This window comes from Pteropus medius, unplaced genomic scaffold (genome assembly GCF_902729225.1).
Source record: "Pteropus medius unplaced genomic scaffold, Ma_sr-lr_union100, whole genome shotgun sequence".
NCBI classification, from domain to species: domain Eukaryota; kingdom Metazoa; phylum Chordata; class Mammalia; order Chiroptera; family Pteropodidae; genus Pteropus; species Pteropus medius.
This window is the reverse complement of record NW_024341990.1, coordinates 1-16,920: the sequence shown is the minus strand read 5'-3', so window position 1 is coordinate 16,920 and position 16,920 is coordinate 1. Positions and strand designations below refer to the sequence as shown.

Sequence of the window (16,920 nt, the reverse complement as noted above, 5' to 3'; positions counted from 1 at the left end):
TCCTGCCGTCCGCACCCGGTGTGTGAGGCTCGGAGGGCTCGCTGTGGGAGCAAGGCCTTGGGTCGTAAGAGGGAGGGTCCAGGATTTGCCGGTGAAGTTGAGGGCCGCGAAGGAGGACTGAGAGGTCCCAGGACCCACAACAGAGGGTACCCCACCAAAGTCCGCCCCTGGTATGAGCCCTGGCAGACCCCAGGGCAGGAGGACCACGTGCGTTGTTTTCTGACTGTGGCATCCCCTTCTGAGAGGTGACAGGACTTGGTGTGAGTAGCAGGGCCTCAGGCTGGCAGAACCGGGGATTGGAGGGGGGCGGGCAGGCCTGCCAGCGTTGAGGATGAGGACACAGAGGGAGGACTGATTCAGTCCTGGATGGCCCATGGTGGCATGAGCACGGGAAGCATGTCCTGGTTTCCAACTCGGTGTCTGGGAAAGACTGGGGACTTGGTATGAGGAGGAGGGTCTCAAGGGGACAAAGGAGTGGGCCAAGGTCCAGCTGGGAGTCAAGGGGAGGACCCTAAGGGAGGAGAAGGGACGCTGGCACCAGAGGTCTGAGGGATCGGCATCCAGGTAGGCAGAGGAAGTGGGTCCAGACTTGCCAAGATCCAAGGTGAGGACTGGGGAAGGGTGGAGGAGGCCCCCTGCACACATTAAAGAGGCCCCACTGTGCCCTGTCCCTGCCATCAACACAGGGGTGCCTCATGGCAAGGCTGTGGCTTTGGTTGTTTTTATGTTTCTACCCGAGGAGTGGCTAAGGGAGGTGAGGGCATTGGCCTGATGGAGCTGGACGCAGGCCAACAAGGGGAGGGGTCCCAGGCCTGCCAGTAAACAGTGTGGGCTTTGAGGCAGGCCTGAGGGCCCCACCCACGCAGACAACAATGGAGCAGTGGGCTCAGGTCCCAATGACATAGCTGGGTTGTTAGGGGCACGGGAGAAGAAATGATGTGTCTTGAAGTCCACCTCGCAGGACTCAGTGAGATGAGGGCCTTGGAGTGTGGGGTGCCGAGTCCAAGGCCTTAGAGGCTTCACGGTGAGTACACTGAGGTAAGACTGGGGGTTCCACACTAGGCAGAAACGCTCCCCGCAATATATACCAGAAAACCCCTGCAGTCCGCTGTGGGAGTCCTGGCAGGAAGTCTGAAGGAGACTCCTCCCCCGCTTCCTCATTGCGTGGATAGCTAAGAGACATGGTGCCTTGGCCTCCCCTCTGCATCCTCAGGGCAGCAGAAGGGAAAGGGCCCAGGCCCTCTGTGAGTGACAGGGGTAGCTTGGGGTGGACCAATTTTACCACGACCCCAGACCAAGGGGAACCACCGAAACCCACACTGTGCTGCCGGCAGGCCTAGGAGCCCCCTGACATGGGTGTGCGGAGGTGGTTCCCCCTGACGTTCCCAGGGTCTTCAGGAAGGTGAGGGCCTTGGTCAGAACGGATGAGTTCAAGTTATGAATAGAGGAGTCGAGGTTTTGCCAGGATTAGAAGGGTGAGAACATTTATTTGGGGAGAACTGTAGCTACCCGCTCTCTGAGAAAGAATGAGACCCCACAGCACCTAGGCATCCCCATCCCCATGCGGGAGGCCCCAGACAGGGATAACTGGATGTGACATGCTTGGCCTTTGTGACACGCTTCCTGTGAGGTTTTCTCATTAAGGACAGATAGTCAGGGTGAAACCAGATCAGTAGGGGGTCAGTCCAGGACCAGGCAGGAATAGAGACAAGTCTCTGGTGGACAACGTAAAGGGCCTCTGCCCCAGAAAAGATGGGCCGGCCCGCTGTTGGTCCTGGGTGACCCTGGGGCAGTGGACGGGGGAACAGTTGCGGCCTCATCTCATTTTGTCTCAGAGCTCTCAGGGCGGTGAGGACCTTGGCCTGTGAGGACATCAGCCCATCCCCAGAAGCGACATCTGGTCCACAGCGAGAGGAGGACCAGATCCTGCTAAGAATCAAGGTGATGACGCTGAGGGAGAGTGAGTTCACCCCAGAACAACGAGGGTCCCCACAGAAGTCTGCCTTGCTCTGACCCTCAGCCCTGGAAACCCTGGGCAGTGCTGCGAAGCCGAGCACTTCTTCAGTCCGAAAAGGTGGTGTCAGGGAGGGGAGGGCCCTGTTCTGAGGCCTGGACTCAGGTCGGCATGGGCGGGATCTCAGGCCCTGGCAGGAATCCAGGTGAGGACTGAGGGGAACCGGAACACTTGGGAGCCCAGGCCTGGCCTGCCTGCTCTGTGAGCTGTGGGGCAACTGGGAAGAGTGTTTGGATCGGCTCCGATCACTTCCTCTTCCGGTGTCTAATGGAGAGGAGGCCTTGTTTTAAGTAGAGTGGGCTCAGTAAAGGAAGGTGTTGTCTAGGACCTGCAAGGAGACGTATGATGGGAACGCGTCCCAGGATAAGTGGACCTGACACTTCGGTGACCCCTCGTTGACCCCCTGGGAGGCTCTGGGCACATGCATTCAGCTGTGAGGCCCCACATTTCCTTCCGTTCCGTCTCAGGGGTACATGTATCAGTGCTCAGTGTTATGCCTCAGGCCAGCAGGGGACAGGAGGCCAGGCCTGGTTGGGGAAACATGGGCATCCTGAACGAGCAAGGAGAGGACCGCCTTCCCAGAAGAGAGGGTATCTCCCAGAGTCTGGAACCCTCTCCTGACAGCGCTGGGGCCCCAGACTTTGCTGGACATCTGCACGTTCAGGTCCCCCTTGGTTTTGTCTTGCAGGGGCTGCTGCATCCAGTAGGTGCAGGCCTTGGTCTGAGGTCCGTGTCCTCATGTCGCTTTGCCTTTGTGACACGCATCCTGTGAGGTTTTCTCATTAAGGACAGTAACTCAGGGTGAAATCAGGTCAGTAGGGGTTCAGTTCAGGGCCAGGAAGGAATGGAGACAAGTCTCTGGTGGACAACGTAAAGGGCCTCTGCCCCAGAAAAGATGGGCCAGCCCGCTGTTGGTCCTGTGTGACCCTGGGGCAGTGGAAGGGGGAGCAGTTGCGGCCTCATCTCATTTTGTCTCAGAGCTCTCAGGACGGTGAGGACCTCGGTCTGCGAGGACGACGTCAGCGCATCCCTGGAAGCCATATCCGGTCCACGGAGAGAGGAGGACCAGATCCTGCTAAGAATCAAGGTGATCACCTTGAGGGACGAGTGAGTTCACCGCAGAACAAACAGGGTCCCCACAGAAGTCTGCCTTTCTCTGACCCTCAGCCCTGGAATCCCTGAGCAGTGCTGTGAAGCCGAGCACTTGCTCAGTCCCAGATCGGTGGCCTCAGGGAGGGGAGGGCCCCGGTTTGAGGCCTGGACTCAGGTCGGCATGGGCGGGATCCCAGGCCCTGACAGGAATCAAGGTGAGGACTGAGGGGCAGCAGAACACTTGGGAGCCCAGGCCTGGCTTGCCTGCTCTGTGAGCTGTGGGGAAACTCGGAACAGTGCGTGGATTGGCTCTGCTCAGTTCCTCTTCCGGTGTCTAATGGAGAGGAGGCCTTGTTTTAAGTAGAGTGGGCTCAGTAAAGGAAGGTGTTGTCTAGGACCTGCAAGGAGACATACGATGGGACCGTGTCCCAGGATCAGTGGATCTAACATTTCACTGACCCCTGATTGCCCCCTGGGAGGCTCTGGGCACGTGCCGTCAGATGTGAGGTCCCGCACTTCCTTCCGTTGCGTCTCAGAGATGCGTGTACCAGTTCTCAATGTTTTGCCTCAGGCCAGCAGGGGCAGGAGGCCAGGCCCTGGTGGGGGAAACATGGGCACCCTGAACGAGCAAGGAGAGGACCGCCTTCCCGGAAGAGAGGGTATCTCCCAGAGTCTGGAACCCTCTCCCGACAGCACTGGGGCCCCAGGCTTTGCTGGACATCTGCACGTTAACGTCCCCCTTGGTTTTGTCTTGCGGGGGCTGCTGGATCCAGTAGGTGCAGGCCTTGGTCGGAGGTCCGTGTCCTCATGTCGCAGAGCAGAGGCAGGCCAGGCCGTGCCAGGAAGTAAGGTGAGGTGCCCACCCTGAATGTGTACCCAGTGGGTCCCCCACAGCCCAGTAAAGGAGACCCCACAGTCTCCAAATCTACCCACCATACTGTCAGCCCCCGAGCATGGACTGTGCCAGCTGCACCCTGAGGAGCCGTCTCACCTGTTGCTTCAGGTTCTTAGCGGACGGGACGCCCAAACAGGAGAGTGCTGTGAGGCCCGAGAGCACCCTAAAGAGGAGACCTGTAAGTCGGCTTCCTCAGAGCCGCCTGAGGTGCATTTCTCAGGTGAGGTCGCTCACACTCTGTTTCTCCCCCAGGCGTGGGTCCCCACCGACCACCGTCCGCCCACACTCCTCTGTCGCTGTCTCATCAACAGTCACCATGTCTCTCAGTCAGATGAATGAGCTCTCCAAGCAGGGGGAAGATGATGTGGATCCAAGAGAGAGACAGGGCTTGCTGGAAGAGCGAGTGCTTGGGACTGAGGAGGAGGAGGAGGAGGAGGAGGAGGAGGAGGCTGTATCCCTCTTTTCCTCCTTATCTTCCTTTTCCTCTGTCCTGTCAGACAGCCTAGAGGAAGTTGCTGCTGGTGTGGCATCTAGTCCTCCCCGGAGCCCAGAGGGTGCCTGTCCTTCCCCCACTGCCAGGGAGGCCGTTCCGTTGAGCCAACCCAAGGAAGAGTGCCCCAGTAACGAAGATGAGGCGGGGAGGAGCACCAGGGAGGACCCCGAAGATGCCGAGTCCTCCCAGAAAGAGGCACTGCGTTTGAAGATGGGCGGCCTGGTGGCGTTCCTTCTCCTAAAGTATCGCACCAAGGAGCCGGCCAGCAGGTCAGAAATGCTGAGTCGCGTCAACAAGGAGCACCAGGACCACTTCCCTGAGATCTTGAGCCGAGCCTCGCGGTGCCTGAGGCTGCTCTTTGGCATTGAGGTGAAGGAAGTCGACCCCAGCAACAACATTTATTTCCTGGGCACCACTCTGGGCCTCACCTACGACGGTGGGCACTGCATGCCCAAGACGGGCCTCCTGGTCACGTTCCTGTGCTTGATCCTCCTGGAGGGCGACTGTGCCCCTGAGGAGGAAGTCTGGAAATCCCTGAATGTCATGGGGCTGTATGATGGAAGGGAGCATTGCATCTATGGGGAGCCCAGGGAGCTCATCACCAGTGTTTGGGTGCGGGAACAGTATGTGGTGTACCGGCAGGTTGCCAACAGCGATCCTGCTCGCTTCGAGTTCCTGTGGGGCCCCAGGGCCCACGCAGAAACCAGCAAGCTGAAGGTCCTAGAGTATTTGCTCAATCTCAAAAGTAAGAATCCTCTGTCTGAAGTGGCTCAGCGCCATGAGGAAGAAGAGGCCTGAGCCCCACTTGCAGACAGGCACCTTTCAGGCCCACGTCCGGCATCTTCTCCTGCTGGGCATGAAGCGAGGCCTATTTTTCACTCTGTGTTTGAGGAGAGAGCCTCTGGAGCCAGCGCAAATTAGGGGAACGACTTTTAGTGTTATCTTTGGCTCCCGTGACGATTTAGAAATACATCTTTCTTACCTTTACGAATTTTGCAAATGTCATTCCTTTCAATACAAGGTTTCAGATCAGTAGCATCTAAGTTTGTGCGTGACGTTGACCATACATGTACTTTCACTAACCTGTCCAAGTGTGAGAGTTTTGCGATTGTGTAACACAAATTGGGACACCTTCCCTCCTAGTGTGTGATCCTGAACTAGATCACGTGGCACTGGAACAGGATTTCCATAGAAATGTGAAAGAACTCACTAGCAAATCCAAGGTGGTCAAAAAGTACAGAAATAAAAGTAAAACCTTGTTAATTCCTGCATCTTCTCTTTTCTCGTCCGTCATTCTGTGAAACAATTGTATGTAGCTGGATTTGCTTGGTTCATTCGAGAAAGTGGGAGGCATTTCATGGGAATAGAGAAGACGCGGGCTCAGAGGTTCATTTATTGCCCAGACTTTCACTGAGCCCCTGTCCTCTGGAAGGCCCTGTGCTGGTGGTGGGGAGACTAGGATAAGCCGGAGACACCCACGCACAGAGCGATTGTGTAGGGCCCGCAGTCATATAAGGAAGGTGCTGAGGTGTCCCCTAAGTCCTCTAGAACAAGTCAAAGAAGGGGAGATGAGGTAGGCCTCCAGGGGCGAGCAGTCCAGTGTAAATGGGCCGAGCCAAGGCATTTGGGGGCTGTTTATAGGGAAACTGGTAGGTGGCATCTGCCAGTCTAGACAGATGGTGTGTCTTGGGTTTGAGAGGAGTGTCTGAAATGGAATCGTTCGGAGAAGTGCCTTTGGATCATGGAGAAATGTCCACCTGTACCAGGGAGCTAGCATCCTGCAGTTTCCTGCCAGCACGTTTGAACACCGAGAACAAGGTGTTTTATCCCCATCGCCTGCACGGATTTCCTGAGAAATCAGGGTCCCTGTCCTTGAGGGCATGAGTCCCTGGGTCGCTGGTGCTTTGAGACTCAGGCATGGCCATAGTCCCGAGAATAGCCCCCATTGCACGGCGGGGTTAAGAGCTTGCCCGGAGCTCCAGCCTCCTTGGCAAGGAGCTGATCTTCTGCCTGATTGTCGCTTGCCCTCCTATGTGGGAAATACCCGTGGCAGCTGTCCTGGGACGTCTGGGAGCAAGTCATCGGTCCCGGATCTCCCCCGTCCTTGGTCCCCGAGCTGTGGGTGGGCACAGGAATCGGGCTGGGCTGGTGGCAGTATGCAGGGTGCGATGCCAAGGAATGTCCACAAGGCGGAATCAGAGGCAAAGCCATGTTTGCCCTGCACGGAGACAGACGTTCTGTCCAAAAGGGCCCCACAGACCCTCGCCCAGTGTGGACGCATGAGAGTCACCGGCCCGGAGGCACTGTGCTGTGAACTGCTGGCGGGCCTGTGCCTGACGTTCTGCCTGCCTAGCAGCTTGAGCCACAGGACAACGTCGGGCCATCCAACCAGCTGGGGCGGGGGGAGGAGGAAGGGACCAGACTGGAGAGGTAAATGGGAACATTAGGCCCATGCCAGAAACTAGAGCAGCCTTCTGAGATCCACACCTCCATCAGCCACATCTTAGTGGAAACCTCTCTACCCTCACACAGTCCTGTCGAAACACGTCTTCTTCTCCAGGGTCATGGTCTTCAGCTCAGGACAGAAGGGGACCTGACGGCACTTTCAGAGGCCACGTGGTAGGCTCGGGCCGAGTGTCAGACACTCTCTGACCTTGCCGCGTGGCTTCCCGCCGTCTGTGAATCATGGGGCCTGAGGCATCAGGCATTAGGTCACCAAGGAAGGCAGCCGGAACCCCCTTGATTGTGGGGGAGATGCCCAGAGCGCTGCAGGGCCAGAGCGCTGCACCACATGCAGCTCCGTTTGCCGGAGAGTTCCGCTGCTCCAAAGCCGAGCAAATCATGTGAACTCTCCACGCCTCGATTGCTTAACCTGCAACATGGGCACAGTAATAGTTCAAGTTCGGAGAGGTGGCGCGTGTATACGGGACGTGACCTGTGTGCTAAATGCATGCCCAAATTGAGTGCTGAGACGGCATGGCCAGTGCCGCTGCGTGTCTGAGACGTACCTTCCCCAGAGGGTGAAGATGCTGAAGCAGTGTACGCATTCCGATCCCGGTGTACACTGACTGCTGCGGTTTATCTTTCCTGCTGTGAATGTGTTATAGACGATGGACCGCCTCACACGGCAGGATTGCGCAAACATGGTCTAAGTTGTTCTCTCCCTGAGTGAGGTGAGGCTCAGGCCTCCTGCACCGGGGCAGGGAGAATACATTGGGCTGTGGGAGTTGACCCTGCGGGAGGCGCCCAGACCTCCTCAAGTCCCAATACTCATTTGGAACCCCACACTTCAAAGCTCTGCAGGGAACTGTTGCCCCCGTGGTGTGCTGAATACCAAGGGAAGCACCCTGCACCGGGCCTGGCCTTAGGCTGCCCAGGTGCATGTTTCCTGGGGGGCTGGGGCCGCATTCCAAATTCTCCCCAGCATGGCTTGGAATTGGAGGGTCTGCCCGTAGTTACTGTGGAGCCATCTTGCTCACGCAACCTCTTTCAGGGTGTGAAACACCTCGACTTACCCATCGCCGAGCCCAACTCTCTTTTTGCCTATCATATTTCAATTTCCTCTTTTGCATTTCCTCCGGAGAGCAGCCAGAAGAGGGATTATGTCCCCAAGGAGGTGATTTTGCATGCATATTGAGTAGGAAGCTGCTCCTGGATGTTTGCGTAAGGCCCTAAAACTTTAGGCAGCCTGGCTGTGTCTTTTCCCAGATTGACACTAGTGATCCCCAGGCCTTGTGATGTCACTCGATGACGTCCTTTGACAGCCAGGAACAGCATCAGTGCTTCAATGACCCGGAAGAATCTGGTAGGCACAGGGGAGTGTGAGTGCCCACAGATAATGTCTGCAGCTACTAGAACCTTCTAAAGGAAAGATCATAGGGTAGGGAGAAATGTTTCTCTGAAGGGTCTCGGGATGGTCTGACTCTTGCCCTCTTTTCATGAGTGCTCCTTGAGCACCAACTGTGTACCCCCAGAGCACCGACTGTGTGCCAGGCTGCATGGATGCGGGTAGGTGGCATGTGGCTCCTGGGCCTCCTGAGCTGAGTCTTCAGGTCACAGAGGCCCGAAGAGACTGACCACCTGCCCATCTGCAAGTAGGCCCGGGGAGGGCAGAGCTGTGAGTCCGTGGGGCTGGCGCCCTCACCTCTCTCAGACTTCCAGGACAGTAGTCAGTGGATGTCACATCTGGACGGCATTTCTGGGGTCCGCCAGAGCTGCTAGCTTGGGCAGAGTTCAGTTCTGAAGGGGAGGGCCCAAAGTCTTTCCTCCGGTCCCTGTCTTTTCCCAGCTAGTCTCCACCCTCGTCTGTCCTGAGTGTCTGCCCCTCAGCCCAAATGGATGAACTGCTGGAATCCATATATTGCAATATATTCAGTGATAAAAAGAAATAGCTATCCCAGCACGAAAAGACATGGAAGAAACTTCGATGTATATTACTATGAGAAAAGAAGCAATCCGAAGAGTTTATATACTGTATGATCCAAAGGCAAAATTATGCAGACCGTACAAAGACCAGAGGTTTCCAAAGGCTGCAGGGGGACATGTGAATAGGCACACCACAGAGGACTTTTAGGACAGTGAAGATACTCTGTATGATACTATAATGACAGATACATGCCATCGTACCATTGTCCAAACCCATGGAATGCACGACACCAAGCGTGAACCGGAATGTAAACCATGGGTGTTCGGTGATGAGGTATCGACACAGGTTCATCACTTATTACAAATATACCAGACTGGTGGGGGTGTTGATAATGGGGGAGCTATGCAATGTGGGGACAGGTGCTTACTGGGAAATCTCTGGACCGTCCTCTTTATTTTTCTGGGCAGCTAAAAGTGCTCTGAAAAATGAAGTCTTTCAAAAAATACGCCATATGAACGACGAAATCTAAGCAACAAAATAGAGAAAGTCCTGGGGGAGACTGAAGACTGTGGTGAGCTGGTATTTGCGTTTGAGGTAGGGTGTGGGAGCAGGTAATTGGGAGCGGTGGTAGGCTGCATGGTGCAGATCACAGGATGGTAGGAGGGAAGATTTTAAACTCCTGTCCCTACTTCACTGCACAAATCTGAAGCCCAGAGACCACACATGCCAGGAGCACTGGGACAACACCAGCACAGCACGAATGATAGCAGGTTTGAAGCATTTGTCTCCAGAGACAGCTAACAGACACGTGAAACCACCTGAGTGGGTGTGGACTGGCCTTTCAAAATTATTATTTTAATGGAATATAAAGAATAGCCTAATAGTAGATGACAGAATCAGAGAGGTCCATGCAAAATAAGTGTAGCTGTTCTTCATCAAATAATGTCTATACTACATTATGGATTATATAGATATATATACATATACATATATATATATATATACACACACACACACACACATATATACACACACATAAATATAGAGACATAAATATATACATACACATATATAGTGTGTATATATATATACAGATATATATATATATTATATATACATATATATAATAAACAGGCATGCCTACATACGTGTTTATATACGTTATGCGTATATCTGGGTATATAAGTACATCCAATCTACATCTATGAGATATATATACATAACTATGTATTAATGTACGTACGCACAGGTCGAGATGTAAAATGTATTGCTCGCTATGAATGAGGATGGAAACGGGAAACTCCTGTACTCAACAGGAAAAGACAGAGAGCGCAGAGCGTCAGGATCTCCCGAATTCCCTGCTGCAGCTCAGCGTCATCAGTAGAATGTAAAAAGTAAACGTTTAAAATACACTGTTTTCAAAGTCTCAGTCGGGCTCGTAAAGAGAAGCTGTGAGAAGCGGGGGTTTCTCCTCTGACCCTCCCCCAGGGTCACGGGCGCTGCCGCTGCCCCTGTGGCATCTGTCCTGGGACTGCAGCGTTCTCCTCGACGGTTGTGAAGACCCTCGGACTGAGGACTGAGGGGTCCGCCTGCCCCAGAACAGAGGGCTTTGCAGAATCTCTCCAGGCGCTCCTGCCAGATCTGGGACCCGCGGTCAGGGCTGTCAGGCTGAGCACCCCACCAGCACCTCCTCCGGGAACTCGGGGAGTCAGGACCTTGGTATGAGGGGCACAGGCTCAGGACCGCTGAGGATGTGGGTCTAGGACCTGCCGGGTCAAGGGCGAGACCAGGGGGAGGACTGCAGGAACACTACGGAACCAAGTGTCGTCCCTCCTGTCTGGCCTGGGGGACCCCAGAAGTGCAGACCGGATGTGACGTCCACTGACTTCCGTCCAGGAAGTCTGAGAGGTGAGCACCGCGTCTGGGAGGCCGGCTTCAGGTCGGAACAGGGAAGGAGCCCAGTCCGGCAGAGATTCAAGGTACGACCCTGAGGGAAGACGGAGGGCCCCCACAGAATCCAGGGTGCCGCCACTGTCAGCACGGAGAGTCCCCGGGGCTGGGCCGTCGGGCCGAAAACTACCCCACCGCCACCGAACCGCACCCTCCAGAGAGACTCCGGGAGTCCAGGACAACATCTGAGGGTAGCAACCGCAGGTCAGCAGGGGGAGGGCCCAGGCCGTGCCCGAGACAAGGAGAGGACCCTAAGTGAGATTGAGGGACCCTGGACGCCAGAACAGCGGCACCTCTAGCAGGGCTTACGCGGACGTTGGGGGGGTGGGGCGGGGCGGGCAGGAGGGGGTGTGAGCACACGTGGCGGTTCCTGAGATCTGCATCGAGGACTTTGGGACTGGGGGTGGTTGGAATAAGGAGCAAGGCCTCTGGCGGCAGAGCGGAGGACCCCTGGTCCCGCTGGTGTCACGGTGAGGACATTGGCGGAGGACCGGGGGATCCTCTGCCGCAGAACAGTCAGCCCTGGGAGGTCCAGAGGGACGGCCCCGAGTGGCATGTCCTGCCGTCCGCACCCGGTGTGTGAGGCTCGGAGGGCTCGCTGTGGGAGCAAGGCCTTGGGTCGTAAGAGGGAGGGTCCAGGATTTGCCGGGTGAAGTTGAGGGCCGCGAAGGAGGACTGAGAGGTCCCAGGACCCACAACAGAGGGTACCCCACCAAAGTCCGCCCCTGGTATGAGCCCTGGCAGACCCCAGGGCAGGAGGACCACGTGCGTTGTTTTCTGACTGTGGCATCCCCTTCTGAGAGGTGACAGGACTTGGTGTGAGTAGCAGGGCCTCAGGCTGGCAGAACCGGGGCTTGGAGGGGGGCGGGCAGGCCTGCCAGCGTTGAGGATGAGGACACAGAGGGAGGACTGATTCAGTCCTGGATGGCCCATGGTGGCATGAGCACGGGAAGCATGTCCTGGTTTCCAACTCGGTGTCTGGGAAAGACTGGGGACTTGGTATGAGGAGGAGGGTCTCAAGGGGACAAAGGAGTGGGCCAAGGTCCAGCTGGGAGTCAAGGGGAGGACCCTAAGGGAGGAGAAGGGACGCTGGCACCAGAGGTCTGAGGGATCGGCATCCAGGTAGGCAGAGGAAGTGGGTCCAGACTTGCCAAGATCCAAGGTGAGGACTGGGGAAGGGTGGAGGAGGCCCCCTGCACACATTAAAGAGGCCCCACTGTGCCCTGTCCCTGCCATCAACACAGGGGTGCCTCATGGCAAGGCTGTGGCTTTGGTTGTTTTTATGTTTCTACCCGAGGAGTGGCTAAGGGAGGTGAGGGCATTGGCCTGATGGAGCTGGACGCAGGCCAACAAGGGGAGGGGTCCCAGGCCTGCCAGTAAACACAGTGTGGGCTTTGAGGCAGGCCTGAGGGCCCCACCCACGCAGACAACAATGGAGCAGTGGGCTCAGGTCCCAATGACATAGCTGGGTTGTTAGGGGCACGGGAGAAGAAATGATGTGTCTTGAAGTCCACCTCGCAGGACTCAGTGAGATGAGGGCCTTGGAGTGTGGGGTGCCGAGTCCAAGGCCTTAGAGGCTTCACGGTGAGTACACTGAGGTAAGACTGGGGGTTCCACACTAGGCAGAAACGCTCCCCGCAATATATACCAGAAAACCCCTGCAGTCCGCTGTGGGAGTCCTGGCAGGAAGTCTGAAGGAGACTCCTCCCCCGCTTCCTCATTGCGTGGATAGCTAAGAGACATGGTGCCTTGGCCTCCCCTCTGCATCCTCAGGGCAGCAGAAGGGAAAGGGCCCAGGCCCTCTGTGAGTGACAGGGGTAGCTTGGGATGGACCAATTTTACCACGACCCCAGACCATGGGGACCCACCGAAACCCACACTGTGCTGCCGGCAGGCCTAGGAGCCCCCTGACATGGGTGTGCGGAGGTGGTTCCCCCTGACGTTCCCAGGGTCTTCAGGAAGGTGAGGGCCTTGGTCAGAACGGATGAGTTCAAGTTATGAATAGAGGAGTCGAGGTTTTGCCAGGATTAGAAGGGTGAGAACATTTATTTGGGGAGAACTGTAGCTACCCGCTCTCTGAGAAAGAATGAGACCCCACAGCACCTAGGCATCCCCATCCCCATGCGGGCGGCCCCAGACAGGGGTAACTGGATGTGACATGCTTGGCCTTTGTGACACGCTTCCTGTGAGGTTTTCTCATTAAGGACAGTTAGTCAGGGTGAAACCAGATCAGTAGGGGGTCAGTCCAGGACCAGGCAGGAATAGAGACAAGTCTCCGGTGGACAACGTAAAGGGCCTCTGCCCCAGAAAAGATGGGCCAGCCCGCTGTTGGTCCTGGGTGACCCTGGGGCAGTGGACGGGGGAACAGTTGCGGCCTCATCTCATTTTGTCTCAGAGCTCTCAGGGCGGTGAGGACCTTGGCCTGTGAGGACATCAGCCCATCCCCAGAAGCGACATCTGGTCCACAGCGAGAGGAGGACCAGATCCTGCTAAGAATCAAGGTGATGACGCTGAGGGAGAGTGAGTTCACCCCAGAACAACGAGGGTCCCCACAGAAGTCTGCCTTGCTCTGACCCTCAGCCCTGGAAACCCTGGGCAGTGCTGCGAAGCCGAGCACTTCTTCAGTCCGAAAAGGTGGTGTCAGGGAGGGGAGGGCCCTGTTCTGAGGCCTGGACTCAGGTCGGCATGGGCGGGATCTCAGGCCCTGGCAGGAATCCAGGTGAGGACTGAGGGGAACCGGAACACTTGGGAGCCCAGGCCTGGCCTGCCTGCTCTGTGAGCTGTGGGGCAACTGGGAAGAGTGTTTGGATCGGCTCCGATCACTTCCTCTTCCGGTGTCTAATGGAGAGGAGGCCTTGTTTTAAGTAGAGTGGGCTCAGTAAAGGAAGGTGTTGTCTAGGACCTGCAAGGAGACGTATGATGGGAACGCGTCCCAGGATAAGTGGACCTGACACTTCGGTGACCCCTCGTTGACCCCCTGGGAGGCTCTGGGCACATGCATTCAGCTTTGAGGCCCCACATTTCCTTCCGTTCCGTCTCAGGGGTGCATGGATCAGTGCTCAGTGTTATGCATCAGGCCAGCAGGGGACAGGAGGCCAGGCCTGGTTGGGGAAACATGGGCATCCTGAACGAGCAAGGAGAGGACCGCCTTCCCGGAAGAGAGGGTATCTCCCAGAGTCTGGAACCCTCTCCTGACAGCGCTGGGGCCCCAGGCTTTGCTGGACATCTGCATGTTAAGGTCCCCCTTGGTTTTGTCTTGCAGGGGCTGCTGGATCCAGTAGGTGCAGGCCTTGGTCTGAGGTCCGTGTCCTCATGTCGCTTTGCCTTTGTGACACGCATCCTGTGAGGTTTTCTCATTAAGGACAGTAACTCAGAGTGAAATCAGGTCAGTAGGGGGTCAGTTCAGGACCAAGTAGGAATGCAGACAAGTCTCTGGTGGACAACGTAAAGGGCCTCTGCCCCAGAAAAGATGGGCCAGCCCGCTGTTGGTCGTGGGTGACCCTGGGGCAGTGGAAGGGGGAACAGTTGCGGCCTCATCTCATTTTGTCTCAGAGCTCTCAGGACGGTGAGGACCTTGGTCTGCGAGGACGACGTCAGCCCATCCCTGGAAGCCATATCCGGTCCACGGAGAGAGGAGGACCAGATCCTGCTAAAAATCAAGGTGATCACCTTGAGGGACGAGTGAGTTCACCGCAGAACGAACAGGGTCCCCACAGAAGTCTGCCTTTCTCTGACCCTCAGCCCTGGAATCCCTGAGCAGTGCTGTGAAGCCGAGCACTTGCTCAGTCCCAGATCGGTGGCCTCAGGGAGGGGAGGGCCCCGGTTTGAGGCCTGGACTCAGGTCGGCATGGGCGGGATCCCAGGCCCTGACAGGAATCAAGGTGAGGACTGAGGGGCAGCAGAACACTTGGGAGCCCAGGCCTGGCTTGCCTGCTCTGTGAGCTGTGGGGAAACTCGGAACAGTGCGTGGATTGGCTCTGCTCAGTTCCTCTTCCGGTGTCTAATGGAGAGGAGGCCTTGTTTTAAGTAGAGTGGGCTCAGTAAAGGAAGGTGTTGTCTAGGACCTGCAAGGAGACATACGATGGGACCGTGTCCCAGGATCAGTGGATCTAACATTTCACTGACCCCTGATTGCCCCCTGGGAGGCTCTGGGCACGTGCCGTCAGATGTGAGGTCCCGCACTTCCTTCCGTTGCGTCTCAGAGATGCGTGTACCAGTTCTCAATGTTTTGCCTCAGGCCAGCAGGGGCAGGAGGCCAGGCCCTGGTGGGGGAAACATGGGCACCCTGAACGAGCAAGGAGAGGACCGCCTTCCCGGAAGAGAGGGTATCTCCCAGAGTCTGGAACCCTCTCCCGACAGCACTGGGGCCCCAGGCTTTGCTGGACATCTGCACGTTAACGTCCCCCTTGGTTTTGTCTTGCAGGGGCTGCTGGATCCAGTAGGTGCAGGCCTTGGTCGGAGGTCCATGTCCTCATGTCGCAGAGCAGAGGCAGGCCAGGCCGTGCCAGGAAGTAAGGTGAGGTGCCCACCCTGAATGTGTACCGAGTGGGTCCCCCACAGCCCAGTAAAGGAGACCCCACAGTCTCGAAATCTACCCACCATACTGTCAGCCCCCGAGCATGGACTGTGCCAGCTGCACCCTGAGGAGCCGTCTCACCTGTTGCTTCAGGTTCTTAGCGGACGGGACGCCCAAACAGGAGAGTGCTGTGAGGCCCGAGAGCACCCTAAAGAGGAGCCCTGTAAGTCGGCTTCCTCAGAGCCGCCTGAGGTGCATTTCTCAGGTGAGGTCGCTCACACTCTGTTTCTCCCCCAGGCGTGGGTCCCCACCGACCACCGTCCACCCACACTCCTCTGTCGCTGTCTCATCAACAGTCACCATGTCTCTCAGTCAGATGAATGAGCTCTCCAAGCAGGGGGAAGATGATGTGGATCCAAGAGAGAGACAGGGCTTGCTGGAAGAGCGAGTGCTTGGGACTGAGGAGGAGGAGCAGGAGGAGGAGGAGGAGGAGGCTGTATCCCTCTTTTCCTCCTTATCTTCCTTTTCCTCTGCCCTGTCTGACAGCCTAGAGGAAGTTGCTGCTGGTGTGGCATCTAGTCCTCCTCGGAGCCCAGAGGGTGCCTGTCCTTCCCCCACTGCCAGGGAGGCCGTTCCGTTGAGCCAACCCAAGGAAGAGTGCCCCAGTAACGAAGATGAGGCGGGGAGGAGCACCAGGGAGGCCCCCGAAGATGCCGAGTCCTCCCAGAAAGAGGCACTGCGTTTGAAGATGGGCGGCCTGGTGGCGTTCCTTCTCCTAAAGTATCGCACCAAGGAGCCGGCCAGCAGGTCAGAAATGCTGAGTCGTGTCAACAAGGAGCACCAGGACCACTTCCCTGAGATCTTGAGCCGAGCCTCGCGGTGCCTGAGGCTGCTCTTTGGCATTGAGGTGAAGGAAGTCGACCCCAGCAACAACATTTATTTCCTGGGCACCACTCTGGGCCTCACCTACGACGGTGGGCACTGCATGCCCAAGACGGGCCTCCTGGTCACGTTCCTGTGCTTGATCCTCCTGGAGGGCGACTGTGCCCCTGAGGAGGAAGTCTGGAAATCCCTGAATGTCGTGGGGCTGTATGATGGAAGGGAGCATCGCATCTATGGGGAGCCCAGGGAGCTCATCACCAGTGTTTGGGTGCGGGAACAGTATGTGGTGTACCGGCAGGTTGCCAACAGCGATCCTGCTCGCTTTGAGTTCCTGTGGGGCCCCAGGGCCCACGCAGAAACCAGCAAGCTGAAGGTCCTAGAGTATTTGCTCAATCTCAAAAGTAAGAATCCTCTGTCTGAAGTGGCTCAGCGCCATGAGGAAGAAGAGGCCTGAGCCCCACTTGCAGACAGGCACCTTTCAGGCCCATGTCCGGCATCTTCTCCTGCTGGGCATGAAGCGAGGCCTATTTTTCACTCTGTGTTTGAGGAGAGAGCCTCTGGAGCCAGCGCAAATTAGGGGAACGACTTTTAGTGTTATCTTTGGCTCCCGTGACGATTTAGAAATACATCTTTCTTACCTTTACGAATTTTGCAAATGTCATTCCTTTCAATACAAGGTTTCAGATCAGTAGCATCTAAGTTTGTGCGTGAC

At 56.6% G+C, this 16,920-nt stretch overlaps 2 protein-coding genes across 5 annotated transcripts; both read left to right on the top strand.

Moving 5' to 3' along the window:
* Window positions 1–2,708: 2,708 nt before the first annotated feature.
* On the top strand, window positions 2,709–5,757 carry LOC120599552 (melanoma-associated antigen 8-like). 4 transcript variants are annotated; one of them, XM_039858646.1, is made up of 6 exons: window positions 2,709–2,825; window positions 2,993–3,101; window positions 3,880–3,956; window positions 4,110–4,179; window positions 4,254–4,400; window positions 4,503–5,757. In XM_039858646.1, the coding sequence occupies exons 5-6, from the start codon at window positions 4,318–4,320 to the stop codon at window positions 5,290–5,292; spliced, it is 873 nt and encodes a 290-aa protein (XP_039714580.1). In that variant the 5' UTR covers window positions 2,709–2,825; window positions 2,993–3,101; window positions 3,880–3,956; window positions 4,110–4,179; window positions 4,254–4,317; the 3' UTR covers window positions 5,293–5,757. The 4 variants fall into 4 exon arrangements, with proteins under 4 accessions (XP_039714580.1, XP_039714579.1, XP_039714583.1 ...); XM_039858645.1 differs by having other exon boundaries at window positions 2,709–3,101; XM_039858649.1 differs by lacking the exons at window positions 2,709–2,825; window positions 2,993–3,101 and adding an exon at window positions 3,747–3,765.
* A 9,930-nt stretch (window positions 5,758–15,687) lies between these two features.
* LOC120599590 (melanoma-associated antigen 8-like) lies at window positions 15,688–16,914 on the top strand. The gene is made up of 2 exons (XM_039858660.1): window positions 15,688–15,697; window positions 15,812–16,914. Exons 1-2 carry the CDS (start codon window positions 15,688–15,690, stop codon window positions 16,660–16,662), a joined length of 861 nt encoding a protein of 286 aa, XP_039714594.1. The 3' UTR covers window positions 16,663–16,914.
* Window positions 16,915–16,920: the final 6 nt, after the last annotated feature.

Excerpts from the sequence above, each read along its gene's own strand:
- LOC120599552 (XM_039858646.1), top strand. The coding sequence starts at position 4,318 with ATGTCTCTCAGTCAGATGAATGAGCTCTCCAAGCAGGGGGAAGATGAT. Across the intron at positions 4,401-4,502 it reads AGACAGGGCTTGCTGGAAGA|CCTAGAGGAAGTTGCTGCTG; the intron begins GCGAGTGCTTGG and ends CCTGTCAGACAG.